Source organism: Hipposideros armiger, unplaced genomic scaffold (assembly GCF_001890085.2).
Source record: "Hipposideros armiger isolate ML-2016 unplaced genomic scaffold, ASM189008v1 scaffold_475, whole genome shotgun sequence".
NCBI classification, from domain to species: Eukaryota; Metazoa; Chordata; class Mammalia; order Chiroptera; family Hipposideridae; genus Hipposideros; species Hipposideros armiger.
This window is the reverse complement of record NW_017731825.1, coordinates 786,810-806,478: the sequence shown is the minus strand read 5'-3', so window position 1 is coordinate 806,478 and position 19,669 is coordinate 786,810. Positions and strand designations below refer to the sequence as shown.

General features: G+C 37.8%; 1 protein-coding gene across 2 annotated transcripts in view; it reads left to right on the top strand.

Annotated features, from left to right (window-relative positions):
* The window catches only part of ZFAND3 (zinc finger AN1-type containing 3), a 319,948-nt gene that overhangs the window by 97,298 nt on the left and 202,981 nt on the right, over positions 1 to 19,669 (top strand). For both annotated transcript variants that reach the window (XM_019666562.1, XM_019666561.1), the window contains exon 2: positions 15,846 to 15,886. In XM_019666562.1, coding sequence (XP_019522107.1) covers positions 15,846 to 15,886 — 41 coding nt within the window. The remainder of the gene's footprint in view (positions 1 to 15,845; positions 15,887 to 19,669) is intronic.

The window sequence follows — 19,669 nt, the reverse complement described above, 5'->3', positions numbered from 1 at the left end:
TGTGCAACCATCACCACTATCTAGTTCCAGAATATTTCCATAACCCTGAAAGGAAGCCTGAACCCATTAAGCAGTCACTGCCTAATCTCCCCTCTCCCCAGTCCCTAGCAACTGCTAATCCATTTTCTGTCTCTGTGGATCTGCCTATTTTGTATACTTCATATGAATGGAATCATACAGCTTGTGGCCTTTTTTGTCTGGCTTTCACTTTGTATGTTTTTAATGTTCATCTGTGTTTTAGCACATATCAGTACTTCATTCTTTTTATGGCTGAATAATAATCCACTGTATGGATATACAGCATAGCTTGTTATCCATTTATCGGTTGATGAACATTTAAGTTCTTCCTACCTTTTGACGATTGAATAGCACTGCCACAAATATGCATGTGTAACTTTTTGTTTGAACACTTACCGTATTTCCCCATGTATAAGACGCACCCTTTTCTGAAAAATTTGGGGTCTACAAACTGGGTGTGTCTTATACAGTGGTTGTAGATTTTTTTACTTGCATTTCCCATTTTCAGGCTTGTTGTCTTTGCGCTCATTGTTTCGCACTTGTTACCTGTATATTACGTTATGTTTTGCCACCTTCTGCCCCGAAATGGCTCAGAAAAGATTTTCGTATAGTGCTGAATTCAAGTTAAAAGTGATCCAGTTTGCAAAAGTGAATGGAAATTGTGCTGCTGAACATAAGTTTGGTCCTCCTCCAACTGAGAAAACAGTCCGAAACTGGCTATGGTTGGGAGTTTTGACAGTGATGAGGAGTTGTATGAATTTTATGATGAATAAAACTTGAGTTTAATAACTGTATGTAATACATTTTTTTTCAAATTTCAGGCCCCAAAATTAAGGAGCGTCTTATACATGGGAAAATATGGTATTTTCAGTTATTTCAGGGTCTATATCTATGAGTAGAATTTCTGGTTCATATAGTAATTCTATATTTAACTTATTGGGGAACCATCAGACTGTTTTCCACCATGGCTGCAGCATCTTATATCCCACCAGCCATGTATGAGGGTTCCAATTTCTCCATATCCTGACCAACACTTAAAAAAAAAATATTATAGGGCCGGCCGAGTGACGCGCTGGTTGAGAGTTGGCTTGGGATGCCAGAGAGCCCCGGTTCAGATCCCACATATGAGGGCCAGGGACACTGCCCTCTACAGCTAAGATGCTGAACAACAGCTCAACCTGGAGCTGGGCTGCCGTGAGTCGTCGGTGACTGCGTAGGCTGCAGCCCCAGCTGCAATGGGCTGCCATAAGCTACCATGTGTAGTCAGCAGCCAGTGTGAGTGGCTAGCAGCCGCCATGAGTGGCCATCCAGAAGCCGGCGACTGATCTGCCTCACCCAGGAAGAGCGCAATGATGGTGCCAACTTGGGCCAGTGAAGCAACGTCCTCCACAACTAGACTGAAGAACAAAAGGACAGCAACTTGTCTGTTCCCCTTCCCCCGATTCCTCAGCGCTGTTCCCATTCCCCAATTCCCCAATAAAAATCTTAAAAAAAAGAAAAGGTGTGTGTGTGTGTGTGTGTGTGTGTATATATATATATATATATATATAAAATCATCCTATTGGTGTGAAGTATAGCTCATTATGGTTTTGATTTGCATATTGCTGAAGACTAATGACGTTAGGCATCATTTCAGTATGCTTCTTGGTCATTTGTATATCTTCTGTAGAGAAATATCTGTTCAAGTCCTTTGTCCATTTTAAAATTGGGTTGTCTTGTTGAAGGCAGAGTCTTTTGACTGTAAAATTAATTTATGTGTTATCGTTTTGGGGCCTTATTTGGGGATATAAAAATATATTTGCGAATATATCATAAGGGATTGTCATTCTTTACCATATTTTTTTACTGTTTAACATTTTATTGAATGTTTTATCTATTTTTTGTAGCATTATCTATTTTGTATTTTATCTAGTTTTTGTAGGTTTATTATATAGCTTAACCCGATGTCTTACTCCCTGCTTCCAGTCTACACTAACAGATATCCAAATGTATTCCTTTCCAGATTGTCACTGTTTTACATTGATTTTTTTTTCAAATCACAGAATATGCCCCAACATTTTTTTTAAACAACTTTATTGAGATATAATTTACATATCATAAAACTCAACCATTGTAACTGTATAGTTCTATGATTTTTGGTAAATTGATAGTGTGCCACCATCATTACAATCTAGGTTTAGGACATTTTCATCACCCTGAAAAATTTCTTCAGGACTGTGCCCGCCTCCAGGCACCTAGTGATCTACTTTCTGTTTCTGTAGATTTGCCTTTTCTTGATATTTCACATAAATGGAACCATAATATGTAGAAAGAAGACTAGCAGTTTTTATTAAGATGAATGTTTTTGAGGTTCATCCATGTTGTAGCGTGTATTCGTAGTGTGTTCCTTTTAATTGCTGAATAGTAAGCTTATCCGATGGATAATATCACATTTTATTTGTTCAACAGTTGATGGGCATTTGGATTGTTTCTAGTTTTTGGCTATTATGAATAATGAATATTCATGTACAAATCTTTGTGTGGACATCCTCCCTCAGCTTTCTATTTTGAAGAATTTCAACACCACAGAAAGGTTAAGATAAGTTGTGTAAATGAACGTCCATATGCTCTTCACCTAGATTCACTGATTGTTAACATTTGCTACCCATGCTTTCCCTCTTCCTATAAATATACCTTTTTCAGAACCATTTGTAGATATGACAGTTTTACCTTTAAAGTAGTTCAGCATGGATCTCCTAAGAACAGACACATTCTCATACATAACCACAATATCATTATCAGACTTTAAAAAATTAATAATTTCATAATGTCTACTATTTTATATGCATATTAAAATTTCCCCATTTGTTCCAAAAATAACCTTCTAGAGTTTTTTTACCCCCTTTTTTCTAATCCAGATTCCAAAAATGATTTATAGATTGCATTTGGTTATTTCATAGTCTCTTAATCTAGAAGATTAAAAGTTCTAGAAGAGCTCTGCTTCGTTTTGCTTATCTCACATTTTAGATTATCTGTTTTCTCATGATTTAAGTTAAACATTTTTGGCAAGGATACTTAATAGATGAGGTTGTATACTTTTTTATATATGTGATTAAGTGAAAAAGAGAGTGAAAGTATGTAATAAAAATACCTTAAATACTTTAAAAACATACGTGTACATTGCATCAGGATGAACATAATGTCAGGTTGTTTCCTTAAAGTGTAGCTAAATTTGATCATTTGCTTAAGGTATTGGCTGCTAGATTCTAAAGGTATGACTTTTTATATTTAATAAGTGATTTGTAGGATGACAGTTTGAGACTATTATGATATCTTATTCTTCAATAACCTTTCGCCCAAAGTTTTCAGCATCCACTGCTTGAAGAGATTACTAAAAGCGGGTAGGGTAGGGTACATACAGTGCTTTTTAAAGTAACATTATTGTGTAGTTGAAAAGACATTTTGCAGTTGTCTTCCTTAGATTGCTATGCTTGGATGAATATATCCCAGATGTCGCCTTGACTTGTTATACTGTAGTTTGTACTTACAGTTTCAGAGAGGAATTTATAATAGTATGTAAAGTGTGAAGATGGATTTTATGTTTTAGAAGTTGCTTTTGATATTTGATTGCAGTTTTTAGTGCTCAACTAAACAAGATAGTAGAGAAATTAAGGGGGTCCAGTAAGAATAAAGACTTTCTTTATAGTAAATAAACTTATATATTGGGTTGTCAGAAAAGTCATGACGTATTTTTTCTGTTTTTTTGTTGCAGAAATGCGTCATGACTTTTCCGACAACCCAATATCAAATATTTCACCCAAAAAACCAGATTTAATTGTTTCGGAATGTTAAGAATTTCATTTGTAGTTTGCTTTTTCTCTGCACTTTAAAAAATGTTTTTGATACAGTTGCTTGTTTTGTCCTCTGTGCATTCCTGAAATTGCTTGTGTTATGATGCTTATTAGTCATGGGTGGAATCTCAGAATGTTACATTTAAGCCTGTAAGTACTTTTTTCTTTTCCTGGGAAGGTAGAATATGGTATGTCAGTAATATCAGTAATTAATATGAAGCCATTTACTCTGTCATTGTGGCTGTGACTGGCCTATGGCACAACGTGGGAAATATATACCGGAAGTCTCTTATTCTAATGAGACTGACTGATGGGTGATTGAAAAAAATGTGTTAGAGCATGGCGTCCTAAAGCGTAACTTAGATGCTTTAATTTAAAACAAATGTATATGATCTCTGGGTTTTGCAGTAGGCATAAGACCTTTTCGTTGCATATCAGTCACCTGATTTGAGAGCCACACAATCTTTCTTATGTAACCCACACAAATAGTACATCATCTACAGTAGCTTAGCTTAGTGGGAGTATGGCCTCTGGGACATACTTTTTGGACTGGAACCCTCACTGTACCTATTACTAGAATGTGAATCTAGGCAAGTTACTTAAAACTCTGTGCCTCAGTTTTCCCATGTATAAAAGTGTGGATAACAATAGCAAATAATTACTAGTTGTAAAACTTATGCTAGCTATTGACTGGCACATCAGTGCCTAAATAAACAGTTGTTAATTAATTAACATCCAGTTTTGGCCTGATTAAGTGGAGTGAAAATCGACAGATACGTGAAGCATCTGAGGGTACTCTTTTAGATTTTTATGATTTGTTCCTCAATCTAAGTCATCTCATCCAATCTGACAGTATTCTTTTTTTTTTTAAATAGCAACGTGTCTTTTAATCTGTTCAAAGTATTCAACACAGATTTATAGAAATAATACTTTCTTTTTGCACATTCTGGTTTAAGGAAGGAACAAAATACTGTGATCACAACAAGAAGTAAAATAGGCATATTTATAAATCATAGGCAGATTTGGAAACAAATAATGGTTCTTCACAATCATTCAGCTCAACTGATCAGAGTGCAGATAAGCCTGTATATTGGAAAAGAGCTCGGCTGGCTGGGAGAGCATTTGGAAGCTGTGGGCTGTCGTTCTGCTTTATGGAGGGTCTCAAGAATGTAGGTTAATAACCAGATGAGTGTCGTCTTGCAAGGAAAGCACTGCCCTATTCTTTGAAGAAGATGCTGCTGCTGCAGACTCACCTTAAGGCACCTACTGTAGGTTATTTGTTATGGGTCTGTTTTCTGCCAGGCTCCAGCCTTTCATCTTGTTTCTTTGTGATGGTTTAGGTAGCATATCTTTGTGAGAAGTGTCAAGATCTGTGACCAAGAAGGTAGACTGACTCATGATTATCAAGCTCTTAGAACAACTAGCCATGGCTCAGCATGGGTCCTCAGCCCTGGGAAGGGCAGGGTGGGTGGGCATGCACGCTAAGCTGAATTTTGTCACATGGGTCCTGAACCTTTTAGTATTTCCACGAGAGTCTTAGATGGTGGCACACAGAAAATGCTTATTAAGTTTTTCAGTGACTTCAAGTTGGGTGGGATTGGTGGCTCAGTAGACATTGATTAAAGTTTAATCAATTTTAACTGGATTAAAATTGAGACTATCTGATAGTTGAGAAAAGTTGGCGAATATACCTATGTGGTATGGAATTCAGCAGGATCAAGGCAAGATAATTTTCTTGAGAGTAAGTAGCTGTGGAAATTCAGTATGGGAGTAGGACTGGGTTTGTACCAGTGGTAGTACCAGGAATCCCAAGGTGATGAGAAAACAGTTAAATAAGAGTCAGTGATGCCTTTACATTTAAAACCATTGATAACAAGTCATATAATTGGAATGGCGCTTAAAGAAGTCACAGGGCCATCTCTTCACCAGCTAGTATTAGACCATCACAGTGTAAGCATGTAGTGAATATCTCAGAGAAATTTTCCAAAGTGAGACAAATGAAAAAATTAGGAAATAGTTTCTATGAGACAGTTTTAGTAGATATTTAGCGTACAAATAACAAAGGAGAGTTTAGCAGTTACCTTCTTAGATTACATATGATTATATTATTGTGTGATCATAGATTCATAGTATGCCAGAAGTCACTGGTCTCAGGAACCCACTTTTTATTGGGTGAGAACCCAAACCCAGGGTCACACATTGAAGCCTGGCCCTTTCCTTACCACTGCACTGTAGAGCAGCCTGTGTGGTAACACTGAAGACAAGATTAGAAAGGCATTTACAACAATGGGAAGGCTATAAAGTAAGACATTAGAAATTCATGATTTTGAGGGTTGGGAGGCAATGAATAGGATACAAAGAGAAACAGGGAATCTCTGGTGATTATAGAATAGGGATACTTTAGATTAAGAGACAGAAAAGAAGTCTCTTTTGGAATTGGGGGAAGGGGAACAGACAAGTTGCTATCCTTTTGTTCTTCAGTCTAGTTGTGGAGGACGTTGCTTCACTGGCCCAAGTTGGCACCATCGCACTCTTCCTGGGCGAGGCAAATCAGTTGCCGGCTTCTGGACGGCTGCTCACTGTGGTTGCTGGCTGCTCACGCTGGCTGCTGGCTACACATGGTCGCCGGTGACTCACGGCAGCCCAGCTCCAGGTTGAGCTGTTGTTCAGCATCTTAGCTGTAGAGGGCAGTGTCACTGGCCCTCATATGTGGGAGCCGAACTGGGGCCCTCTGGCGTCCCAAGCCAGCTCTTAACCAACGTGCCACTCAGCCAGCCTGTCCATTTGGATATTTTTTGTTGTCCTTGTCCGAGGAGACATATACAAAAAGATTTTGCTAAGAGCCATGTCTAAGAGTTTACATGTCAAAAGAGTTTACTGCCTATGTTTTTTTCTAGGACTTTTATGTCTTCAGGTCTTATGTTTAAGTCTTTAATCCACTTTGAGTTTTTTGTATATGCTTGTAAGAAAGTGGTCAAATTTCATTTCTTTGCATGTATTTGTCCAGTTTCCCCAATACTCCTTACTGAAGAATCTGTCTTTACCCCACTGTGTATATATATCCTTGCCTCCTTGGTTATAGATTAATTGACCATATAAACTAGGATTTATTTCTGGGCTCTCTGTTCTAGTTCATTGATCTATATATCTGGTTTTTGCCTATACCATACTGTTTCGTTTATTGTTACTTTGTAGTATAGTTTGAAATCTGGGTATAAATTTTAACGAAACACATTTATTAGAACGCTTCACATTTTCAGACATCAGTGTCTTTAATGTTTACTAAAACCATGTTTAAAGTTATTGACCACAGTTTTTTAGTTAGTCACTTTCTTATAAATTGCTTGAGATAGAGCACTTTAAAAATCTGTAAATGTTACTCTCACTAGTAATTTTATTCGAAGCCACAAGAATTCGTTTATGTAATATTAGGAGAGTTGCCATGATTTTAATGTTACAGTAATACCTTGGTTTGCGAGCATAATTCGTTCCAGAAACAAATTACTCATATTACAAGACATGGCTCGTTTACCACGTTAAAATGTATTAGAAATGTTTGCTCGTCTTGCAAAACACTAGCAAACCAAATTACTCGCAATCCAAGGTTTTACTGTATTTGTCATCTTCCTAATGTTCCAAGGCTTTTATTGCATTCCTTTTTACATGATCTTCAAAGGCCCTTTTTCAGTAGCAGCTGCCTCTTGTAATTGTGAGGTCACATTCCAGAAATAAATCTGAAATCTGTGTTTAAAACTATATTTTACTCCCATTTAAAATTTGTTTGGTGTAAAAACCTTGACAAAGCATCCAACGCTAGTGTTGTGTGAGGTCTTCTAGACGTCAGTGTTTTTGTGCAGTGATGGAAACTTGACTGTCTCTCTTCACTGACTCTGATTGGATAAAGATGCCCCTGGGAGTTGGACTCCACTGACACAGTCTTCCACCTTTGAAATCCCACATGCCATTCTCCGCGACATGACTACATGCCTGGATTTTTTACTTTCAGGTTTCTGGGTAGCCTTGCCTGCTTCCCTCCCTCCCTCCTCTGTTGGTATTTAGTATAAAATTATTGTGCTTACCTCAAAAGTAAGGATTTAATTAATTGTAAATCAATTCCTTCTTTTTGAAGAATAATTTTGGTGCATATATGGTAAGACAGCTGCAACCATTGTATACATTATGTGTTAGAGTTACTGTCATTGAGTTTTCTATTATATGGAAAAATTATTTGGCATTTTTATTTAGTTCACTGTGTTTTCTTTTCTCCTGCTTTAATTTGTATTTTCCTTTTTACTAGTTTATTGATGGCCATGCCTCATCGTGTTTTAATTGTTAGATAGTGCTGGACTAAGCTTTTAGTAATGTGTACAGGGCCACAGATAGTTGACTTGTTTTGCATCTATATATCTTTTTAGTTGATGGATTTAAAACACAAAAAACGAGAGAGGCTTATGCTGTGTCCTTACTGTCTTTGAATTCAGGTATAAAATGTGAAAACATTGCTCATTATAAATCCCCAACTGAAACTTAATACTTATACTGAAATTACTTTTTAAAGTAGCACACCCATGTTGCTACATTGTAGAAACTAATCACTCTGTGTTTTCCTTTGTAATATCTCCTTATAAAGAAAATTTTGCAGATATCATCTGAATGATTTAGAGTGATGTGTAACAGCTTGGACAGGCTGGATGAACTGTTGAAAACCTCCTTTGTCCTTGCCAGCTAGAATGTCATCTGTTTGAACTGGCCTTTTTCTTGTTTGCCTGGGGTGAGCAAAGAGAGATGATTTAGTAGAGCTGTTTGCTGCTTCCCAGCAGTTGGAGGCAGTTAGACTTCCTGGCTCTAAGTGTATGAGGTGGCATGCGGGTTGTTACTAGTCTAACCATCTAGTCTTACCTCTGAGGCAACTGGACTGATTTTTTAGAGAGGTGGAGGTGTTGTGCTTTGTTTTTCCTTCTCTTTCTTATTCACTGGTCTTTCCTTCTCCCTCCCTGCCAATCTGACCTCTCTTCCTTTTTCCTCTCCTCCCCTCCTTCCTCTGGATTATTAAAGGAGATTGAATTAGGAAATGTGTCTAGTTGGTTTTTACTGATGGGTTCTCTTTTCTTCATTAAGAAGGAAATTCCTTTGTAATCCTAGATGGTTTTAGTTCTATGATCCATGCCTCCCCTAGAGAAATTGGGGACCACAAGACTGAAAGGACTTGGCATAGTTACGCACTGGTACTGTTGCTTGTCCTTTTGACGTTTCTTTATTTTTCTTGTGTTCAGTTTCTTCCTCTCTATTGAACAAAAATAGAGTTGTTGAGGAACATTGCTATAGTGACAGAACTTTTAATTTGTGCTTTTATTGTATTAAAGTAATTTCAGGAGGACCTGGCATGGGTATGTTTTCCTGGGTGGCGAGAGATCATAATATTGTATGGATGTCAGGAAAATATTACAAATAAAACGCCCCTAGAATTCTCAGAAATTAGGAATGCTATTTTAATTCCTCAAGGTGAATTAACTGGTTGGTTAACTTATTCTTTATTTAAAAATTAATATCCTTCAAAACTGTAAAATTTGTTATTATGGAAGAAAACATATGATTAAAGCAATCATTTCTCCCATCAAACAAAGATTTAAAAGTGATAATACTCAGTGTTGGTTAGCGTGTATTGAAAAAAGTGCTTTTATATGCTTTTAATGAGAGTGTAAATTGGTAGAACTTATCAGAGAAGTAATTTGGCAATATTTGCCAAAATCATACTTTTCATCTAGTAATTCTTGCTTCTCGGAATCAGTTTTAAAGAAAGTGATTCAAAGATGACCAAAGATTTATATCCAGAAAAGGCTCATTATAGCAAATTTATAGTAGAACAAAATCTGGGAAAAAGATTAAACATCCAACAGTAAGAGACTGAGTAAATAAATTATAGTATTAGTGTATAATGGACTATTACAGAGCAACGGAAGTGTTTTTGAAGAATATTTAATGACAGAAATATTAAATGTAAATGTAAACTAAAAGAAATTTACATATTTTTAGTATACATTTCTCTGTGAAGTATGTAATATATATGAAAAAATGTGTAAGATGTCTGTCATAAAGCATAATAAAATGCTCACTTGTGAACATACACAGAATTTTACCAATATTTTTAAATGTAATAAATTCTTAATTTTGTGTATCCATAAGATAAGAAAGAATTATTTCAGAATGTTAACAATTCTTATTTTGGGGGTAGGATTATCAGTGATATTTGGTTTTTGCTTAAATGCTCCTGTTCTTTTTCTAAATCCTGGTGCAAGAGTGCATGTATTTTCAAAACCAGAAAATACCATTACACATTAGTATTTATTTAAAGAAGAAAAAAAATTGGTTTCTTTCCAACTCCATCTCATTGGAAAGAAACTTCTTAAAATACCTGCCACCTGTTATCCCCCAATTGACAAATCATGGCCAGGTACACCAGGTGGCATTACCTAGTAATGGTGACAGAGCTCGAGAGATGACAGGCTGACAGCTACAGGAATTATGGATGTCCTCTCTTCTAGGTGGTGTTTGAATGACCTTTAAATCTACATAGATTTTTCATGATTTAGCCTTCATGAGAGGATTCATTTATTCATTTAACAAATACTGGGTGTCTAGTAAGTATCAAACAAGAGTGACCAAGAGTGTCTTTGCTCTTATGACACTTACCTTCTGGTGGTGAAAGATATTATAGTCAACAAACACACAGGTCGGTGAGCTATGAAAAAATGATGTGCAGGAAAGAAAACAGGAAGAGGGACTGATTTAAATTAGGTGGTCAGGTGAAGCCTTCTCAGGAGGTTTGCATCAGGACCTCTGACACGAAAGCGCCAGTCTTACAGAGATTTTAGGGTAGAGAGAACAGCATTGGTAGCACTTCTACAGCACATTCTAGAACAGAAATAAAAAGGCCAGTGTGGTAGGTATGTGGTAATTGAGAGAAGCAAAATGGTAAGGAGTGGAGCAACAGGGTCCCTGGTTTGATTCACTGCCCGAGCTGAGCTGCTGCTGAGCTGCTAACAGGTGGCAGGATGGCTCAGCTAAAAAAAAAAAAAAAGGTAAGGAATGAAGAGGGAAGGTGGAGAGAAGTTTGAACTTTATTCTAAATGCAGTAGGAAATGGTTGGATGACATTAAACAAGCAAATAGCATGATCTCCCTTGTTTATAAAAGGCTGCACTGGCTGCTATGAGTAAAATCGTTGTAAAGGGCTAAGAGTGGGAATGGGGAGACCAGTAAAAAGTCATTCACGGTGGCCAAGGTGAGAGTTAATGGTGGCCAGAGTAGAAGCGTTGACAAAGGAGAGAAGCAGATAGATTGGAGTTCTGTGGAAAGAGAGCCAGTGGAGCTTTCTGAGTACTGTGTATGACAGACTTCTGGAAAGATAGAAGTCAGAGTTAGTTTCTAGGATTTTGACTTGAGCAGCTGGGAAGAAGGTGTTGCCATTTACGAAGGTGGGCAACAGTGGGTCAGGCACGTTTGAGGGGAATAGTGAGAGTTCCAGTTTGAAATTGAGTGAGTTTCATGTTGAGATGTTGAACAGATGTGTAAGTTTGGAGCAAGGTGAAGAGGTTTGGGATGAGGGTGAGTATGTGTGAGTCTTTAGTGTATAGATGATAGTAGTTAAAGCTGTGGGACTGCATGAGATAACTGAGCGAGGAGAAGTGGAGTTAATGAGGACTGAGTCCAGATAGAGGCCTCAGCAGTGGAGGAGTCAACAAAGGTGGCTACAAGGGAGCAGTCAGGGGGGAGGAAAACTAGAGCGTAGAGGCAAATTCGATCTAGGACCTGAGTGACAAGAAAGCAGAAATAGAGTTTCAAGAAGAACAGATCTGGTCAAATGCTGCTGAGAGAGGGAGTAAGTTGAGATCAGAGACATAACTTGTGTATTAGTTTTCTGAGGCTGCTATAGCCAACTGTTACAAATTTGATGGCTTAAAACAATAGAACTTTATTCTTTTAAAGTTCTGGAGGCTCGAAGGCCCAAATCTGGCAGGGCTGACTTCTCGCCAGAGGGTTCTAGTGGGGAATACATTCCTTGCCTCTTCCTTTTTCCGGTAGCCGCTTCAACATTCCTGGGATTGTGACCGCATTTCTCAGTCTCGACCTCCATCTTCACATGGCCGTCTCCTCTGTGTGTCTCCCCACACTCCCTTTTCCCTCTCACAGAAACACTTGTAGAGTCACTTAGTGCCCACCTGGATAATACAGGGTGAATTTAAAACCCTTAATTAATCTGCAAAGACCTTTTTTTCCAAATAAGCTAAATTCCAGGGATTAGGCTTTGATATCTGTCTTTGGCTGTTCATTATTCAGCCTACTAAATCATGGTTTTAGAAACATGGTAGCCATTTGAGATCTCAAGAAGAGCAGTTTCTTTGGAGCAGTGGTGGCATAAGAGAATCCTATTTTCCTTTCCTATTTGCTGCCGTGTGGAGAGCCCTGTTGTCTGTCCAGAGACTGTGCATGTTGATCACAACGCTTTTCCTAGGGCAGCTAGTAATTGTATGCCTGTGAAAAGCTTTAAGTTTTACATGTTGAACATGAGAAAGGAACAGAATTCTTAAAGCCTCTGCCGGTTTTTTCAAGTTAACTGCAGATGACCTATGTGATCCAAATTGGCATTACCGGTGGCCATTATTTTATAGCCAAAATCTGGTTTATTTCAGATTTCGGACATCCCTGTTTTGATTAATACATGGCTGTGTTATTTCATTTATAACCTGTGTGGTAACCATGTTGCTAAAAAATTCCTAAGCAGAGAGTGGAATGGATGTCATTCAGGTAATATATAGGTATAGTGGGTATTTTAAATACATAAAGTATCTGAAGAGAGATAAGGGGATGAAGAGAGAAATGCTATTTTGCCTTTTTCTTTTTTTTTTTTTTTTACCAGTTTTGTGAAATACAGATTGCTGATGAAAAAACATCCAGCCTAAGAGAAAGCTTATGAGTTTATTTGAGCCAAACTGATGAGAATTGCCGGGAAGCAAAATCTTAACGGATTGAGAAAATGCTCCAGAAAATGGCAGTTTGCAGCTTATTTTATATGTAGAATCAAAGGAGGAAGGTTACATGAAATCCATTGGTTGTAGATTAAGAGGGTTGGGAGAAGGCAAAGTGGGGAAATCTCTGGGATTGGATAAAAGTTAATTGGAGAGGGGTACAAGATAGTTAATAGTTCACTTTTTATATCGAGGTGGTCATCAGGGGACAAGAATAATAATGAGGGATTCAGTAGTTTTTTGCTCTGGTCTGGAAACAGGGATTACTGACATTCCAAGGATGTCATCTTAGGTGCAAAAAGACGATAGACAGGATCGCTTAAGGTGAAGATTGATTTTGTCTAGGAAGCTTTAGGCTAAAGATGTGACTTTTTGCCAATAGCACACCTTAGTTAGGGAGTTTTTTATGTTCACACTATCCTATGTGGTTATTTTCAGTCTCTTGAGCTTGTCAGGTTTAACCTTTGGCCTCTTTTCACAAGATGTTAAAATTAGCATAGTACTTGGTGCTGAGCTGCCCTCACTTGTTTTCTGCAGGCTTTCCTTGATTCTTCCTGGGCCATGGGAAGCAGCAGAGGTGATCAAGAAGTTACCTCTGGCTTTCATGGCACTGATGGACAAGCGATAGCAACCACATCTGGACGAGGCCTGCTTCCCTGGGTGGGGGTGGGCGTGGTTCTAGTAACAAAGGAATTCCTTTACCCCAGACCTTCTGTGAGCTGGAACTGAAATGACTGGCAGCTTTGGATTGCTCCCCACTATGTGTACATGTGTTTGGAGGGGAGCACAAGGGTTGTGCTTCCTCCAGACGAAAGGCTTTCCTTTCTCAAGGAGCTGACTCAATTACCATAGGTGAAATCTTTAGTCGTGCGACCATTCTCTCAAACTACCATAGCGTCTGTGCTGGAGGCTGAGGCCCTGCTTTGCCATAGTGAAAAGAACACAGGCTTTAGAGGTAGGCACAACAGGTTCATCCACTTGCTTGTTCTGTAGCCTTTGGCAAGTTATATTCCTTGTTGAGCCTCTGTTTCCTCATTTGGTAAAACGGGTTGAAGCATCTGGTATTATGCTTACCACATAGTAAACCTGTAAAAATGTTAGATTACACTATTAATACACCTCTTCATCATTCATTCATTTTTATGCATTTATTGACACTGAAATTTACTTACTGTCTTTGGTGTCTTTATTTTAAGCAGAATCCCAAAGAAAGATCCACCTGTTAACACAGAATCTCTTTTGGGAAAAAGAAGTAATGACCATCCCCTCACTCCCTAATTTTTTCACCCTATGACAGTTCCTTTTTATTTTATTTTATTAGTTTCAGGTGTACAGAACAATGCAGTAGTTATCCTTTACACCCCTCACAAAGTAACAACCCCCCTCCCCCCATGTATTGCCCTCCCACCCCCAATATCATACTTATCTATTACAATTCCATTGACTCCATTCCCACACTCTACTCCACATCCCGTGACTATATATGTATATAATTATAGTTGACATACAATATTATTCAACATCAGCTTCAGAAATACAGTGGTCAGGCCTCTACACCGTCTATGAAGTGGTCTCCCCAACAGGACATGAGTTCAACTGGCCCCCTAAAAAATATTTACAACATTATTGATTATATTCCCCAGATTGCCTATGACAGTTTCTAACCGTTAGGTCTTGGGTTCCAGTGCATTGGGGAACAATCATAGTCATCAGGGAAAACTTCCTGAGGAGGCTTTCCTTAATTATAAAATTCACTAAGGAGGGCCTAAGAAAGGTGGCTTGCTCCACGTGTAGGAGCAGCTCTGGGCAAAGACTGAGATATTGGGAGGAGAGTTGCTGAGGATGGAGGCTGTAAATAGATCCACTTATCCACCACAGAGCATTCTAGGGGCTTGTGGAAGAAAGCTGTAGGAATGAATTTACTTGGGAGAGAAGCAGGAAGGCAAACGGCAATGAGAAGGACTTAACAAACAAGTTATTATTGATTGCCCACCATGTTGTACCTGGGCTGCTGGGCGGTGCCAGGTGCTGTGCTGTGTTGTGAACAGAGGATGGCAGGATGGCCGTTGGAGTTAGCTCATTACCCAGGTCACATACTTTCTCTGCAGTCCCCAACTGTGTGACATCAGGCAAGCTGCTCACCTGTCAAATGCGGATGAGACTATATATCCTTGATTTCCTAAGACCTCTCAATGTAAGACCTCTTGGAGGAGGTGGTGGGAACTTAACCTCACTATATTCATTGCTTGTAGCCAGTTGTGTGTCTCCTGGATGTAGAAATGTTACTGTGATTTTTTTTTTTAAAGTACATTTTAGAAGCAAAGCAATATGGTAATAGCCATCTCAGGGATGTTGAGAAGATTATTAAGATAATGTATGTTAAGTGCCCGTCCAAGTTATTATTCAGTGGATTGTAGCTATTATTAACAGATGAAAGGACATGAAAAATAATTTGATTGGGAACCTCTGAAGAAAGAATTTTAAATAACAAGGTCATAGTGTGACCAGGATCTGAAATAGGACTAGAATGAGGGGGAAGAAGAGATAAAAGTTCAAGTAATGTTACGGAGATAAATGAGCACTTACGAGTACATGAGGAGAAAGTTTTACTTCTTTACAAAGTTTTCGTTGTTTGTAGTGATAACTTTGTGGTACATGTTCCAGTGTGAACAGTGGGGATGTGATAATCATGTGGGATAAATTGACTCCTGTGTCATCTTCTTAAGCTGCTAATGAAAAAAATAATGCGTTGGATAACTCACAGATAACAAAAGGTTGTCTTTTATTTTTATTTTGTTTGTTTTTATTTTGTTGTGGGGAGGGGTGGCTGGTTAGGGACTTATCATTAGTTTATTAGTTCAGTTGCCTGTCCAGGAAATTCTTTTCCTGTGTTTCAAACATCTTTATGTTTTGATTAGAGTGATACTGAATTTTTAGCTCTTCTTTCTTTCTTTTCTTTTTTTTTGCCCCAGGTCCAGCAAGACTATGAACCTCTGTTCCAAATGCTTTGCTGGTAAGTGCAGAAAAAGGATTTTTAATTTACTTTTATTTTTCTTCTTTTGGTGGTTTTTAAGACTGTCTAAATCATTTGGCCCTCCTTTGGGTTTGTGCGTGGGGTTTGGTTTCTTTGCTTGTGTGTGAAAGCAGTTTCTCCTCACCAAGACTTGCTCCCTGTATTTGCCAGGACTGTTGAAACAGTCTTCTTGAGTGAAATGAAATTGTACGTGTACTTGCACTAGACAAACTTCCCGCAGTGTACAGTTGTTGGTGTACAGTGCAATTGTAAAACTCACGTTGTAGTAGAGTAATAATGTTCATGTTTGATCTTGACTTGAATGATTAATGGTGAATGTTGCTTTACCAATGAGAAAACAAGGGAAAGAATATTTTCATGTTGGAGTCAGGAAGAAAATCATGCTGAATTTACCCCTTTGTAATCCAACCCCTCATTGAAATCACCTTGGGAAAGTCACTTAATCTCTTTGGCTTTAGAGCCATCATTTGTAACGTGAAGGGGTTGGGCTTGAAGTTACTCAGGGGCCTTTTCCAGCCTCTGAATGCCCATTGGTTGACTCCTTGAATTATGACTCCTTCATGAAGTTGAAGCCTTCATGCTTTTTTTTTTTTTAAAGAATTTTATATTTGAATGAACTTATATAAAGTAAGTTTTTATTAATTGAGATATATTTAACATTCCTTCTTTATTACTTCATTTTTGTCAAAGATAAACAAAGCCAGACATTAATTAAAATTGTAAGGACAGATTTTATTCAGTAATGTACTGCTATGGTAGGGAAGGGTCCAGTGTGAACTGAACTCAACTTCAATTTGTGCAGAGGGATGAGGCATTTTAAAGGGAGGTTGAGGGAGTAGGCAAAGGTTGCCATCTTGGCTCAGGAGAGTCAGGGAAGTGAAAAATTACAAAGGGTTGTAATTCTACTGTAAATGATGATAAGACTGCTGTGACAACCCTGGAAGTTAGGATTCTATCCTCCTACAGAGGGCTGAGGCCCTGTGCTTCTGATGATATTTTAGAGGAATGGCTTTCATATCCTTGAGAAAAAACTCCTCTGAGTTGTAAGAGATACGTATACATCTCAAAGGGACAGGGCAAGGATTCACACTTGTAAACTCTTTTTAGTAAAATGCTGTAAGATAGGGTGCTCAGGGCTTATGTCAGGCTTTGGCTATAACAAATCTTAAATTCTTTTGGCAGTTTTGAGCTTCCTAGGCAGGCACTTTAAGAGGGGCTAGGGTCAGTGTAGGGAACGTGGCCTTGAGCTGTTAGAAATTGTTAGTGTTTGTTTAGATCTTTTAATGTTGGGGGAGAGGAGTAGATGAAATCATTTGTATTAGGAGTCTGTTGGGTTGTCGGAAAAGTCATGACTTACTTTTCTATGTTTTTCATTGCAAAAATGTGTCATGACTTGTCTGACAACCCAATAATTTTTATAGACCAAGGTTGAGGCCTAGTTAAGAGGAGGGCTCAGAGGAGCTTGGCTAGAGTTTGGTCAAGTGGAGAATCTGCCAGTTTTCATCTTTTATTCATTATGCTGTTTGGGCAGGGAAATAATCATTGTGTAAGCTTTTTAGCCCTTTACATTTATACCTAAACCAGGGGATAGGTGTAAAGGAGTTGGGAGGGCTGGGGAAGCTGGCAGTTTGTATCTGTTAAAAGTTTAGTATTTGTCAAATACTTCAGATCTTTAAAAGGGAAAAAATATTGGTAAGTTTGGTTTTTATTCGTCTTTTAGCAGTGTCTGCCATGTTGAATGTATTCTGTTTTTCGTACTCTGCATATCTGCAATTACAGGTATGAATAAATTCTTCCTCACTGATGAGAGTTTAACTTCATAGTAAAGATGAAAGTAGCAATGAGACAAAATGTATATTAGATTGTATGAGTGTCTCCATGTGGAGTTAGCTCCCCCTTGTAATTCAGTCAACTGTGGCTTTGGGGGAAGGCCAGGCACCTTTGAGTAAGGTGGCTCACATCAGATCCTGAAAAAACTGTCTCATGTCCCTAACTAAATACAAAGTTTAAAAAATTACCAATGAAGACAGTTCAGCCATGGTCTTTGTGTTTTCTTTGAATTTGTAGTTTTATTTTCTGTGATTATTTATTGTCTTTCTGGTGATCTCTGTCCATTTACTGTCTACACAGCTTTGCCATTTTTGCTTTTAAAAATATTAAGATGATATTTTCAAGTGTGTAAAGAAAATCTATGTCCTTCTTTCCTCTTTATCTTCAACCCCCACACTGCTAATTTCCCCAACGTCATTTGAAAGGAATGAGTAGTAACATCCTGCTTGCTGAAGCAAAATCTGATGTTCTTTTTGAAATTCAAAAGATCAAAGATCATTGAACTTTAAAGATATATTTGTGGATTTCGTTCCTGTATGAAGCTAGAGGGTAGAAATACATTATTGCAGCAAAGGCATGAGATGTGCAAGACAACATGTAGGTTATTTTGGCCAAAGACACTGTGATTTTAAATACTCTTTTAGAGATTTTTCAAGATTCCTTTTCAAAATAAACCCATGTAGTGAAAAAGTGAGTTTGTGATATAACTTGTTTACATAAAATTGAGTGAAATGAGTAAAAATCATTTAGAGTAAAAATCATTGTTTAGAGAGTAGAATACTAGGTTAGGAACTGTGGATGCTAAAGTTAACTTTGATAACTGTTTACCTCTGATGAAATAGTTTGCCAAATTGTGAGCACACACCCCCAATCAATACCATCACTTAAATAGTTTTCCTTTTTTTAAAAAAATTTTTTTTAAATAAAAGATTCCTGGGCTGTATGAGGTCAGAGGAAGGGAAGGAAATGAGTATATGGAAAGTGAGAGTTACTAAAAAAACCATTGAAATGTTAATTGCCGGTAAATTATATACCAAATAATAGTGTGTCTCGATACTGTCAGAAGGAGAAATGTCTGTGTCAGCCATTTGCATTTATGTGAAAGAGTGTCCAGCCTGGATGCATTTGCTGTTCCTAAGGGCTTGCAGCTCAGCTAAAACTTCTCTCTTCAGCATGGGAGGGTGTTATTTTTATTTTTATTTCTTGACAACCCTCATCTTGAACCCTGGTTTGGCCTGGCTGAAACTTAAGACCATTTGGAGTCTTTTCCACAAATGCATAATATACCTATTTCTTAGCCTTAAAGGGCATTTGACATGAGAAGACCCTTATCATCCAAGATTCCGTATGCCTGATCACTAGGACTTTTAAAGGGAGTTTTCTGAGGAAGCACCAAGAAATGATGGACTCTAGTATAATGATTTGAGGTACGATAGATTTAAAATGCTCTTCTGGATTCTCTTTATTTGAGGTTATTATTTCATGTTAAACAAAAGAAAACAGGCAGGATTTACTTTTACCATGCTATAGTTTTTTACATTCCTGTGTTTGCTGTTTTTCTATCTTCCCCATCAAACCCCCTTTCACGTCTTCTGTATTTTCCTTCCTCAAATCACAATTCTGTACATTTGTTTGGAAATATGGGTATCTCTCTCTTAAGAATAAGACTATTATGAGCAAAAGCCAGAAATACCTGCAGTGTTTGGGTAAGGATTCTCCCCCTTTGAGCTGATGTCTTATTCTTCCCAGTCAAGAGTATTCATTATTTTTATATTATCGCTAAAGAAAGGATTTGCTTAACAGTGTATACACAGTTTATTTGAAGATATGGAAAGAATGTCTAAACTATTGAAAATGATGACATTTAAACACCCTTGAACATAAGTTATCAATTGATCTTGCCACAGATCTTTCTGATTTTTAAAGCTGAGG